Source organism: Pagrus pagrus (assembly GCF_965226575.1).
Source record: "Pagrus pagrus genome assembly, chromosome: 1".
Taxonomy (NCBI): Eukaryota; Metazoa; Chordata; class Actinopteri; order Spariformes; family Sparidae; genus Pagrus; species Pagrus pagrus.
The window spans coordinates 30,466,512-30,480,406 of NC_140185.1; the positions used below are offsets into that span (position 1 = coordinate 30,466,512).

Below are 13,895 nucleotides of genomic sequence, written 5' to 3' on the forward strand. Positions count from 1 at the left end.
AAGCTCCATAAATGGCAATTCCCTTGAGGTTGTGAACTGATGTAAGGTGTAAATGGTGTAAATTGTGTGACCAGATCAAAATGGCATAGGTGTTTGTTAATGTTCCTTCTCGGGCAACACATATAGTAATTTCCTGCCCAGGTCCCTCCACCCTCCCTCCCCCTCTCAGGGCCAGTCTGGCCCCCTTACAATGAGCAACATGACATTTGGCCAGTTGCAGCATGCTGCTGTGATCACCATCAGTCCTCTGAGGACAGGAGAACCTGCTGATTCTCTCTGCTAATTTAGAGCTGATAAGACAGACTGCCTCTTTGTCACTTCAGGGTGCTAAAGTTGCAAGTTTAGTCGAAGGGCTGCGGCTTGCATCGTGCTCTTTTAATAACCTTTGGCATTCACACACTCTCACAATAGTTGCGATTTCTGCACAGCTGAATGTCAGTCTCATTAGAGGAGCGTCTGACCATCAAGGCATCACACTAAGTTCACAGATTAGATGAACTGGGACAGACGTGCTTTTGTGCAACACTGCAGTTTCCGCTCAAAGATGTGACGGATATTTCAAATCTCAGGCTCAAAATAACTGACTCATTGATCAAGGGGCCACAATTACACCACAGTACCTGCTGCTGCTTTGTTCCCTCTGGGCCTCGCCATGTAGAAGTTAATACTCATTCAACAACTGACACTTCATCAAAGGAAGTTGATCAGTTTCCATGTCTGCATGAGATTTTTTTTAATCTAATTGTGACCACTGAACCACATTGTTTTTGTGATAAACTGTAGAAACTATCAGAGGTAAAAAAAATAAATAAATAAATAAATAAAGCCTAACCTAACAGGCATCATGGTCAAGGTCTCTGAGGTCTAATGAAGATGGAAGCCATACACGTTCAATTTTAGTTCGAGTACGTTAATACAGTTTCAAGTGGATCCATATTACTGTGTGATTACACTCCAGTGTTGGACAGCCCGAGCCAAATTCACCTTGCTTTCAAGAACAATGAAGCGTTCGCACGTTGTATACAGAACAGCAACTAGGTTAAAGCTTAGAGAACTGAAGAAAAGCTCAGCTTGAGCCCCACTCCACTGACCTTTATAGCAGAAAGTTATCAAACAAGCCACTACCCCATTTAATTCACAAGAAAACATACGGACAACAGTTTATTTCAGGCACAGCTCTGCAGATTCACCAAAATGTTATGCAGGTTGGTTCTGGTTTCATTGAACATGTGGACACACTTTGAATGGAAGACAGTTCAATCTATTCTTTGATCACGTACTGTATATTTGAGGATCTTTTTTCACTGCTTCTCAATAAAATACAACGCTCACCATTATATAGCTTTAGCAACAATGCTTTGAAGGTCACTTAAATGTTTCTCTTTAACAAAAGAAATACAAAAAATGTCTTTCTATGTGAATTAATCTGATTCTGAGTATTGATTACAGATGTAGACATAATGCTCAGTCCACTTGTGATGCGTCTTTCACATTTCCGCAACACTACTGCTCTTATTACCTAACAAATGTTATTAGCTCCATCACCGCAGGGAAGACATCCTCCGCAGTGCCTGTTAATGTAGAAAAGGGCCAAAAGAAAACGAGACAAAGACTTGAAATAATCAAAAGTGGATGGTAACCAGATTTCATATTTAATATCATTCATATTCAGTTGTCATAAAATACTTCACATATCTTTTTCAAAGACAACGATTCAACAGGAAAGAAACAAGACTTAATTTATCTCGACGAATGCTCTTTCACATTCTGAGGATTACAAAGAAAGATCGAATTTAACCTAAACCTAGCCTAGACCCCTCACAAAAATACTTTAAAGCTTGGATTTTTTTTCAAATGTAAACACCCTATCCACATTTCTACAAAATGTTCAAACAAATGGTACAAAAGAGCCAGTTGGGTTCGACAAAGTCTAACTTAATTCTGTTTTGAAAGGCATGACTGAGGTTTCCTGGACGTAGTTTATCCTTCTTGAGTCCTGAAGCTTGGGTGCCTCACTCCCGATGGACCAACACGAAGAGACCCAACATGAAGAGAACAGCATACTGTAGAATGAAAAACACAGGAGTTTTAACAAACCAGACGGCCATGCTGAACATTTTGAGGCTTAAATTTGAAGTAAATGTCAACTTGGACTGTGTGTGATGGGCTGGACAAACTTACTTTGAACTTTGGGTAATCATTCATGAGAATGGTGACTATTCCAATGTATGGCACAAACCTGGAGATCGATAAAGGAAATTTCAATAATGCATAAAATATTTCAGTTTGTAATCGATAGCATTTCCTATGGTACGCAAAAGGTCTAAACATATGTCACTGAATTAGAAACTTTCATGATTTTTGCAAGCACAGAAAGCAGAAATCAATCTGCCATGAACAGTAAAATTAGAAATGATGAAAAACAGACGGCTCTCCTTATGAAATATAATCAAAAAACCCTTCTAGGATCAACATTAATAAATAAATAAACCCAAGTGTTCAATGTTCAAGTAACCTGTCACTAATTCTCTGATGGTAATTGTGTGTGCCATTGTGGTGAAGCGGCTGTTATTCTTATTTTCTGCTGATGGATATCTTTTGTCCAGTTTTACTTTAATATCGCATCATGCAGAGCATCTTGTAAGGTAAAGGTGTTTTTTGTCAATACAATTAAAACCCCGGGGCACCGTTACAGTCATGTTCTTTGTTTGGACAAAGTGAGTCCAAGGCGTGTCAGACAGACCTCCCTCTCACACATCTGGACAAGCACTGAATTAAAGGATGGACTCCCTGAGTCTCTCCCAGTTCAATAAAAATGAACAGCAATGATAATGGAACAAGGCACGAATCTCATGTCTCAAGCTTCTCAAGCCTCATCTGTCTGTCTCAAACCAAAGACAAGCTACAGGTCTGTCTACTCGACTCCATCAGATTGTACAAGTGTTGGTTTGATTGACGTGTCAGATAAGCCTTTGTGACACATAATGTTTCCTCTAACTCATGGACTATTGAATTTAATGCATATTCTCTGCCTGACTTTTAAAACTGTGATTCATTGCAATTCTCCTCCAGCTTTGAGGTGATCTTGCTGACACTTGTGGTATCTACTATAAAGCAGTCCCATTATGTTATTAAGAAATCTGCACTGTTACATTATGGAAAGTACCTACCCTCTAGCTCGTCCCACCACATCTTTTTTCTCCAGCCAGTGTTGGCCCTGCTTGTACAGTCCTCTGTCATCCACTGCATTGTTGTCTCCTTTGGTCAAGAACTTAATGTCTCCATTTTCCCTGTGGGCAAAGTGACAGTGTGATTTTAGACCAAGACTTTTTCAAAATATTTCTGCCTGGATGAGGATGCATGATAATTGTGAAATGTCACAGACGACTCTCTGACTCTGTTGACTTTTAATTACAGTTCAACACTATAGATGGTAATCTCAGGTTTGATAGACAGGCATGGGACTCTGAGAGTACAACATGATCATGGACGGTACCACTAATAAAGTATTTGTTGTACTTTTCATGGATCTTTAGTACTCTGTGTACTATTGGGATCTCTCTGCCCTCTATCCTGAAGACGACAATCTCCCCGACTCTGATGGGATCCTCTACCCGGTTGGTCAGAAACAGCAGGTCTCCTCTGTGGAAAGCTGGCTCCATACTGCCACTGAAATGACAGACAGACACACACTATCAAAATTAGTGAACACAATTTAGATCTTTTAAAGAGAATTTGAAATAATATGCCATGCCAATTTAATCTTTGTTTCACAGACATTATCCACAGCTTGTGGCAGTGAGAGTTGAAGGAAATCAAAGTAACTACATGTTTGCAGTGTGGAAACAGGAAACAAACTCCGTCCAAGAGCAAATTGTTGTATTTGAAAGGCCACAAGGAATATTAAACATGAATGCTCAACATTACAGGACTTTGATTAGGACCAAAAGACCAGCTGCATCAGGACATCCCTACCCACCATTGGTCAAACTGGTATTATATTGCTTGCATTGATTATGACAAAAGCTAATATGACATGACAAAGTTAAATACATGTTTCAGTCCAAAGAATGACTTCACTGAAAGATCATCTGGTAGAATAAACATTAATTACAGGGAGTTACAAGCCATACAATAATTGAAACGGCAGTCTGATCTAACGCATCCTAACATGATCCATAGGTCAACAATTGATCAACAGCTTGTTGTGTGCACATTGTTACTGTTCACAACACACTACTGTAGAATAGCGTTACAATACTGTATTTCTAAGTTTGATAGAATACCTTGAAATATCCAGATATATGTTGAGATATGGTTTAAAAATATTGCTTTATAATATCTTTATTATTATTATATAAGACCATATCGCCCGGCCTTAGTATAGAGTAAAACTGACTGAAGATGTGAGGATATAAATGGGCGAATGAGAAAATCAATGAGATTAAGTGACTCAGCCGTTTCTCCTGATGGATATGTGTCATGGTGTAATATACTTTATACGTTCACAGTCGCACAACCAAAGCTCCCAACCTGTTAGTGTCCTCCAATAATAACTAACGGCTGCCTGAGGGAAAATGTGAATAATGGTGTGTACTGTTGAGGTCTGTGGCTTTATAAATAAAATGAATAACTGTCCTCTTCTGTGCACGGCTGTATGCATGCATATGTCCACGCAGAAGGAAGTTGCTCTGGAGGGGAAGTGACACCAACTCAACTCAACAGAGGTTAGAAATGCCACTTTAAAAAGGCAGAAGAAAGTGTCAAACACCCAACAACACCTGTGAATAACTTACCTGAGAACAACAACAATTGGACTCTCACTGCCGGTGACAACCATCAGTCCTTTCCAGATCATGAGCGCAGAGGAAACAATCATACCAAAGTTCAGCACCTGGTAATAGAGCTGAAAACAACAACATATTCACATTTTAAAGCTTAATTGTGCATATATAACTGTTTATAAGACAGTCCCAGGTAGCTCAAGACCAACTGAGTGGTTAACTGTTGGATCTTTACACCATATGTTTGAGATGTTAAACTCACTGATGAGCTTCAGACTGTGGCTAACAGTCCCATGACAATATGGGGATAAAATGAGGAAAACAGCTAGCTACACTGAAGTCAGGATTCATGTTTAAACAGGGGTTTCTAATGTTTCTTTAGCGTTGAAGTATAAAGGGGACACCTTGAAATACACGTGTGCACACAACAGTCCACTTTACGTGTTGCTAACAAGTGACAGAGAGGCTGCAACGTTAAAAAAAAAAAAAGCGGTCGGCGGCTAGTTGTCGTTAGCTCGCAGCGGCTCTCTCGCACCGCACAAAGAAGCGGACGTTGCAGCGGAGCGAACCAAAGCTCGGGTACGTACCTGCCGCTTATTCATGCGACGAACATCGTCGAGAAAGTCTAAAGACAGCATCGTTGCGAATACTAGCGGGTAGAAAAAAGCGCCTAAATCACATGAAAACGTCCCGGAGTGACGAGCATATGGATGCACGGGTCAGCCAGCGAAACTCGCATCCGAATCTTCCGGGTGCGCTCAACCGGAAGTCCCGCCCACCCGCGAGCTGCTGTGTTGAGGTGTCAGTTCAGGATACGAGAGAGCGCGCGGGGGCTTTCCAAAATACACGCGAGTGCGACGTGTTGCTGCTGTTTCAGGGGTTTGTGCTGTTATTCATGAGAGGGTAACAATAATGCATAATTACAGTGATTGAAAACAGTAGGAGAGAAAATGTGATCGGGCATATCCAGGTCGTGGTAATGACTGTGTGTTTCAGTCTCTTGAAGATGTTTCACCTCTCATCCAAGAGGCTTCTTCAGTTCTGACTAACTGGAGGGGAGTTGCAGGCTTTTAAACCCTGTGTGGGAGTGTCCTTACTAGGGTTGTCACGATACTAAAATTTTCAACTCCATACCGATACTCAGGAAAATATTCGATACTCGATACCATTTTCGATACCACAAGGATTAAAAAAAAGACCCCAAAATTTAAAAGAAATACTTTTATTAAAAATATAGTATCGATACTTTTGAAAATGAGAATCGTATCCGGATACAACATTTTAGTATCGATACTTTTTTGAATTTCGATACTTTTGACAACCCTAGTCCTTACAGAGCCGTTAAGGACTTGTGTGAGCTCTGAGTTTCTGGTTAAAATTTCTTCCCCAAAAACTACATAGTGCACATTTAAATAAGGGTGTAAATAACATCTTCTCAAATAAAAATGGGATCTCTATGGATACCGGAGACTTGGATTATGCTGGACGCAGTTATATGGAGCCATTTTATGTTGTTCACAGTTTTGCTGTGAAGCTCCAGAAATGTTTTGTGGCCTATGGAGGTGAGTAAATAGTGACTACATTTTTTTATTTTTGGGTGAACTTATCCTTTAAAGCTTAGTTTTTGTCAGCTCATAGGTGCTCAAACACTCCGAAGAGCTGTGGGGAAACTGCAGAGTCAGGTGATAGTTCTCTGTGGGTATGGTTGTTAATCATTCGAACCATCGATTTAATAAAAACACTATAAATGCAGTTTGAAAGAAAATGGTGGTCGATGTGCTTAATAATTAAGGAATATGCAAGTTTTGATGCGAGCGACCCTCTTTCAAATTAGGGCCCTTTTAGGGATTAAAACATGATCCACCATAAAGCCAATATCAGGTCAGTTGGTGTTAGGCCTTGTTCGTGCATGTTCAACACAAATCTTTGATAGAATTTGTGCAAACCAACGTCTGTTTTGTAGAAAAAAGAGTCAGTTTTTTGGTGCCTGACACATGTATTTCCAAAAGTTACTTTAAGGGTGCTATTTGTAAGAAAAGTTTTCATTCCCAACTCGTCAAATACTGATTGGGATTTTAGGTCAGGACGGCCGCCATCCCAATTTGAGGAGTTGGGAATGACACTCGAAAATCAACTTTTCTAACAAATAGGACCTTTAATCACTTTACTAGCGAGTTAATAACTTTGTCCATCATTTGGAGCTGAGCAGGTGGCAGTCACTGAGCTTTTCAGCCCTTTTTTCATTGCTGTTGCAAACAAAGGCTGATGAGAGCAGTGAGACTGAATCATAAATGCTGATAAACTCTAAAACACTCATGAGTAGAGATGTTAGACAACAAGCAGCCTCTCTCAGATTACACATCATTTAAGCCATTGAAAATGTAAAGCTTTGGAAAAGCAGTCTCAATACAAACAGAGCCGTCTTTCCTTTTACAATGTTAAGTCATGTGAGATAGGGTTTACAGTCAGTGGCATGGTTATTACGAGTCAGTGGATATCACAAACCAAACAGCCACCAATAAAAAAACAGGCTGAATTCATAATTGATGACATATTAATGGCTTAATTAAAGGTGGGTAAACTGTATTCTGCAAATAAAACACTGCGTAAAGTGGATTTAGGCGTGTTTACTTTCCACTACAACCTTAATTAACACCTGGACCGTCTCTTAATCTAAATTTAATAATCTAACTAACAAAAAAAGAATAAGTGAGAAGCTTTCATCATCAATAATTATTAACTACTTTCTTTTATCTTGGGCCACATCCAATTTCCGAGCGGAAGTGAGTTTGACCGAGTGAGTGATAACATTATTAGTGACCACACCCGAAACCCACAAGCCATTTTTTTGCTTGTTGACCCAGCCTGTGGGGATTATTAGCAAAACATACTGTATGTCATAGATTATTGAGCTGTAATTAAAGCATCAGGTTTAATGTCAGCATTTATATGACTCAAACTTAATTGTATCCCCCCCCAAAGCTCATTTTAATTTCACAATATGTTCTGAGACTGTGTGTTGTGTTTTTCCTTGATGCAATGTGTTTCAGCAGCACTGTTTGGTTTTCCTAGGGAAGCATGCAGGAACACACGTGCATCAATAACGGCTGAGGTTACGTCATGCTGACATTGTGTTAACGTTTTTAAAAAAAAATCTGTCTACTTCTGCGGTTAAGTTTTATATTTCTCCACTGAAGAAATCATTTATACTGTATTGTGCATTTATAATTGTTGGTGTGTAACATATGATTATTCATCATTCGAGAATATCCTGAGAAGTATATTCTCATTTTTTCCCAAATAATCCAGTCTTTCTTACCTCGAAGAAACACCTTTGTGTTTGTTCAAGTAAAACAAAAAGTCTGATTTAATTTAGTAACAAAACGTTTCGGTTGTATGTGCAGTCTGTGTTGAATGTGTGAATATCCAAGGGCACTTACGAAAGAACAGCAGCTGTCAAGTTCCCACAAGCAGAGTTCAGGTATTCATTCATTTTCATGTATCTCTTGACAGCTTCTAAACTTGAATTGTTATTTTTATTTAACGTTTTTGTTTGTTGTTATTCCCTGAAGAGCAATATGTAACTCAGCTTTGGCTGTCCGCATTCATCCCTTCATAGTGTTATTTTAGTGTTTAGTGTGTTAACGCTGCATGCAAAACTGAGTCCCACAGTTGGTCGGCTTTACACTCCATTAGTCTGTTGTGATCTCTTAACATCTTACATTTGTCATGCTTCATATACAGAGGATTTTGCGGTTGCTGCATATTCTTTGCTAATTGTAATGCAACTCTCATCTGAGCAGGTGATACCAACTTTTTTTATAATGACATTAAAGAAGTGTGGTTTTTTTTTACATCCCACCTAGAATACTGAGCGATACTGTGAACACCATAATTAGGTCGCCCACTCAGGAAAAGCCTTTTTAATTTGAATATTCCTACTAAAGGGTGAATATCTGCTATTTTTGTTCTCTTCTTTTTGGCCATGTGCGCAGCAGAGAACTCTTTTACTCCCACTGCAATATGCATGTTAAACAAGGCAATATAGACACTGCTCTTTTAATGTAGCTTTGCACACATGCTTTAAAGTGTTTAAGTGTGAATGTTTTTTCATGTTGTTCGAGCCCTAACTGAAGGTAATTTTCTGTCACTATGTGATAGACAATAAAGTTTCTTGAATCTTGAATGTTGTTTAAAGAAGACCTTTATGCATTTTTTTCCTTTCCTTCTGTGTCATAGGCTCATGTGCATGTAAAACATCTAAAAAGTTAAAAAAGGTTAAAGTCCGACCAACAAGAGCTCCTCTCTCCCACATAAATCGCTGCACCTGAAACGCCTCGTCAGTAGTCTCGCCTTTATTCTGTGACTTCTTGACATCACACTGCGTCACCATATCACACATTTTCATAATGTATGCCTGTTCTCACAATACAAGTGAAGCTAACTGGAAACTGAAAACATGTCAGAGGCGACTGAAGACGTAGTGAGCAGTGTTGTCTCAGGCTTGTGTGAGCGGGCCAATCAGAGCAGACTGGGTATTCCAGTGAGAGGCCTTAAAGAGACAGGAGCTAAAACAGAGCATTTCAGACAGAGAAAGGATACATGGTTGCAGCACTGGACAGAATGAGAAAACGTATGCGTTTTTTGTAAACCAATTCTAGTATGAACCCAAAATAAAATTATGAACCTGAAAATTAGCTTAATATATCTCCTTTAAGTGGTTTAAGGGTGGACTGTGAAGTCTTTGTGTGCAGTTTTTCCGTGACAGTCCGAAGGATGTGAATTTATGAACGTCTCAGAGAGCAAGCTAACATTAGCTTAGAAATTGAGCCGGCTAACTAATCGGTTAACCAGCTTCCACCACAACACAGAAGTTCCTCAGAGCCCCAAACATATGACAGATACCTCTTTACACCCAGGTGTCACAAGACTTTGGTTTCATTCAGCAGCATATGCGTTTTCTTCTAGCTTCCTCACCTCCTCTTCCTCTGCAGTATATTTGAGAGGGAGACTGCACAGCACCATTGGCCAGCGCTACATCATGTGCATATTCATGCATCCAGCATTTAGACAACACTGATTTTATTCAGATGTAGCCTTTAAGGTCGCCGGTGAGAGGAAATAACGTGAGATATGCATCTGAATGTCATTATTTAATAGTCAGCAAAAGCATTGCTGCGATATGGCAGATTAACTCAGCACTGACAGTCAACTTAGCGATGGCACAGAGACCAGTGGCCGTCTGCGGCTTTTGGTGGACCGGAGATAAAACTTTTTTCAAATGCCAGCTAGTCTGTGGCATTTAGGGATGTGTGATCCTTTTCATATAATCTGCCCAAATGGTCACAACTACCCTGGCCCGCCAATGGTAATTGAGGTCATTTGCAAACAACGATGTGAGGTCAGAATCACAGGCAGCCTTGTGAGAGGTTGGATCTTAGCTGCCACACTTTGCCAGCTGCTCTTCCTGTTTTACCATTTTATTTCACGATATCTTACTCACTGTACATTCTCATTGTGCGTCTGATGTTGTACCTCACGCACATTGTCTGAATGTTAAGATGTTATTCTGTCTCCTGGCACAACCGTGCACGGCTTTTGTAGACCGATTTTACCGCTTTCTGTTGCTGTTGCTACTGTTATTTATTTAATGCTATCGAAATGAAGTGCATATAAGATTCCCTGTGTGAAGCACATGTTAACATGCTGCCACATAACGAGCATAATGTGTTTAATGTGCTCGAGACAAGGGCTCTCAGTGCGAGCTCTCCACACTAACTCAACATTAAGTCCTGTTAAATGAGATGGCAATTACTTAGACTTAACTGTACACACAAAATTACTACAGTTGAGGACTAACAATTCTCTCATTTGCCGTGTTTTATCATGGGTATTAATGCAGAGATTACTGGGAATGATCCAGTGCTCGTCATTGCATTCCGTCAGAGCAGCAGGAAGAGCTGTGCCAATGCATCTTTTTCTCTGTAATTTTTGCGCTTCGCTCATTATTTTTTTCTGTCATGCCTTGAAGGAAACTCATTTTGATTAAGGTACGTCTCATTGTCTGAAATTATTCCTCTCAGTCAAATGTGACTCTTCAAATAGAAGGCGACACTGACAACGTGAAGAGCTCACGGTGATTTGAGTTCATTTTCCAAAATAATATACATTTTACATATTTTTGTCCATAATCAAACTGTAAGTTCATTTTTGTGTATATTCTGTGATGAGTGTCTTTTATCCCCCTCTTTGTAAACCACTTTGCTTGTTTATAACAGCTGATCGGGTGAATATTTGGCTCATGAAACCCTCAATTATAACATATAAAGTGTAAAAACAGTAGTATTTACACATGTGTAAACCATTTAATCCAACATTCACTTCAGTATCTCCACATAGACATTTGACAATGCGAGTAGTCCCTCTACTTGTCTTATTTTCATCAATGGTACGGTGATTGAACTAACAGTAGGTGGCAGGAGTGTCTTGTTTCATGACAGGCACGATCTTCTCCATGTTGCCATCACACCTCAGTTACACAACATGCAGTCTGTTACCCCTGCAAGTCATCGTTTGCAATACCTCCTGTGCGGCTGGTCCAAACATACACCCACATCTTCTACATGGAGTAAATGAATGGAGTGAATCAGGTCACGTGGTGGAAATCAATGAAATAATGAGTTGCCGACCAGATTTCATTCAGTTTTGTTCTATTTGCTGTTAATTAAAGGTTTGTTCTCATTGTACCAGACGATTGGTGAAAATGGGCAGCATCAGCTCCCACCCACTACAGACTGTCATCCCGTCCTTCTGTCGACAGCATCAGACGCTCTCACGCTAACTGGACAGCATCAGAAGTGACACTGAGCAAACTTTTTTGTTGAGCGTACATATAGCTTTCCCGGCTCTGTTCACACTTGTGCGTGAGCTCCCCACTTACATAAACGATGACTCACTAATGACTGGGAATCACAAATGATTATCATGATGAAGTTAGCCTTTCACCCTGTAAACACACACGCTGGTTGCAAGCAACACTTCATTCTCTAATATCTGTGAGGAATCTGATTTGCCCCTGAGTGGTAGAGCTGTTCAGCATGCGATGGGTGTCAGAGGGAGTCTTTTTTTACCCCACCCACACAAGTCTTCTCTCACGTCAGATATTTATAACATGCTACAGAATAAAGCGATGACTCCTGTAGTGCATTTATTACGAAGGTATGTTATTTTTAATCCTAAAAAAACAATGTACTCTGGATCTGTAACTGAAAGGCTCAAATATCTCAACAACTATCTGATGGATTTCCATGACATTTTCTCAAGACATTCATGATCTCCAGAGGATGACTCTTCATGACTCTAGAAATCCCTAGACCTTAACTCTTGCACCATCATGAACCTGATATTTGCCATTTTTAGTGAAATGTCTCAACAACTGTTGGAGGGCTACAGCGATGCCAGATGGGAAATATCATACCAGAGGCTTACAGTTATTTTAATTTGGGGGAAATTATCATATGTGAGTCATAACCAGGCTTACAGGTGTATTCACAACAGCTCAACTTGTACACAAAATACTTTGGTGAGAATGTTCAAGCATCACCTCCAAGCATCATCATAGACTACACCAAGCATGATTGGCTGAAAAGAGGTCACATTAATTAAAACAAGACAGCGTAGACTAATATTAGGGCCACAAAATGGTCAAAAAATCATGCATTAGGGGCTTTTTTGGGGCCATTATTGATTGTACATCGTACAGATGGCAAAATTATTGTTTAAAGGAGACATAGTATGCCAATTTTCAGGTTCATTTCTAAACGTGTGTATATATATATATATATATATATAGGTTTAAATTGTTACATCTGGACTGTTGTTGGTGGTGGTGTTTTTGTGCGTGTGTGTGTTTCAGAGGTGCTGTGGAGTTGCTCATCATGGTTTCCTGTATGACCCTGTATACCCTGGTCTCCACTTCACCCGCTGCCAGATGATTTCCTCAACCAGACGTGGTACATGGTCTCCTCGTGAAACACTCGTTCTCTTGAGCTTCTCGTGTCTTTTGTTTTTTCGTCAGTGATCTAACTCTGTTTCCCCTCAAACTCCTCCAGTGATCAGTCTACTCCGGGCCTCACCACGGCCCGGCCTCCCACACCTCTGCCACCAGCCCGCTCCACCTGGGATTCCCTGCGTCACGCTTCACCCGAGCTTTCAGCCCGTACAACCGTGAGTCATCTCTCCTCCCCGGCGGAGCAACCAGCCTGAGCCCCAGCCCTCCTCTACCACCAGTCTTCTCAATGTGCTCAATGAATACCTTTAACCATTTCTCTGTTTCTGGTGTCCAACAAATATTCTACGACAGATCGTAACATAAATAACACATCAGTTTTCTCATACTGTCCAGCGCTGCAGGATTATATTCCCTCTCTGTTTGAAACGCTCTGTTTTAGCTCCTGTCTCTTTAAGGCCCCCCCTTCTGTTGGTAAGGACTTTGACCTTTTTAACTTTCAGGATCTTTTACACGCACAAGAACCTTAACACACGGAAGGAAAGGGGAAAAAAAGAAAATCATAGGTCTCCTTTAATTTTGATAATTATAGTTCATCTGGCAACGCTGATGAATCTTAGTAACTGGGATCTCTTCACTTTTTATCTGGTGCCATCATTTGGCCGGATTTCAGTTTGTCCAGTTCTTTGGTTTATGATCAAACACCCGAAAAACTGAAGCACAGTACAGTCTCACAGAGCTGCTCGCACGGCTGTGGACACTCAATGTCTGTCTTTTGTCCTTCCAACAGGTCCAGAGGCTTGTCATGTTTTTTAAATGACCTTGTCCTCGTTCCAAAACGTCTGTGTTGTACATTCACGCACCACTTCGATGTTACTGGACAGACACAGTATGGGATACTAGAGGATATTGCTTTGACAGAATACTACAGCAAAGTAGATCAGCTTTACAACTTCTGTAAAATTCTGATGTAAAGGGAAAAACATTAACAATAATATAATGTAGCTCCACTAATATTGTCTAAAAGAATCAGCCCAGATATGGCAAACCTTTTTGTAGATAAATAATGAATGCATGTCAGTATGTTGACAGAAAGAAATGTG

The 13,895-nt window shown here is 40.1% G+C and overlaps 1 protein-coding gene across 1 annotated transcript; it reads right to left on the minus strand.

Annotated features, from left to right (window-relative positions):
* Positions 1-1,629: 1,629 nt before the first annotated feature.
* sec11a (SEC11 homolog A, signal peptidase complex subunit) lies at positions 1,630-5,557 on the minus strand. The gene is made up of 6 exons (XM_084350043.1): positions 5,372-5,557; positions 4,797-4,906; positions 3,520-3,669; positions 3,171-3,290; positions 2,182-2,239; positions 1,630-2,063 (listed from the first exon to the last, which is right to left on the minus strand). The coding sequence occupies exons 1-6, from the start codon at positions 5,420-5,422 to the stop codon at positions 2,013-2,015; spliced, it is 540 nt and encodes a 179-aa protein (XP_084206169.1). The 5' UTR covers positions 5,423-5,557; the 3' UTR covers positions 1,630-2,012.
* Between the last annotated feature and the right edge of the window lie 8,338 nt (positions 5,558-13,895).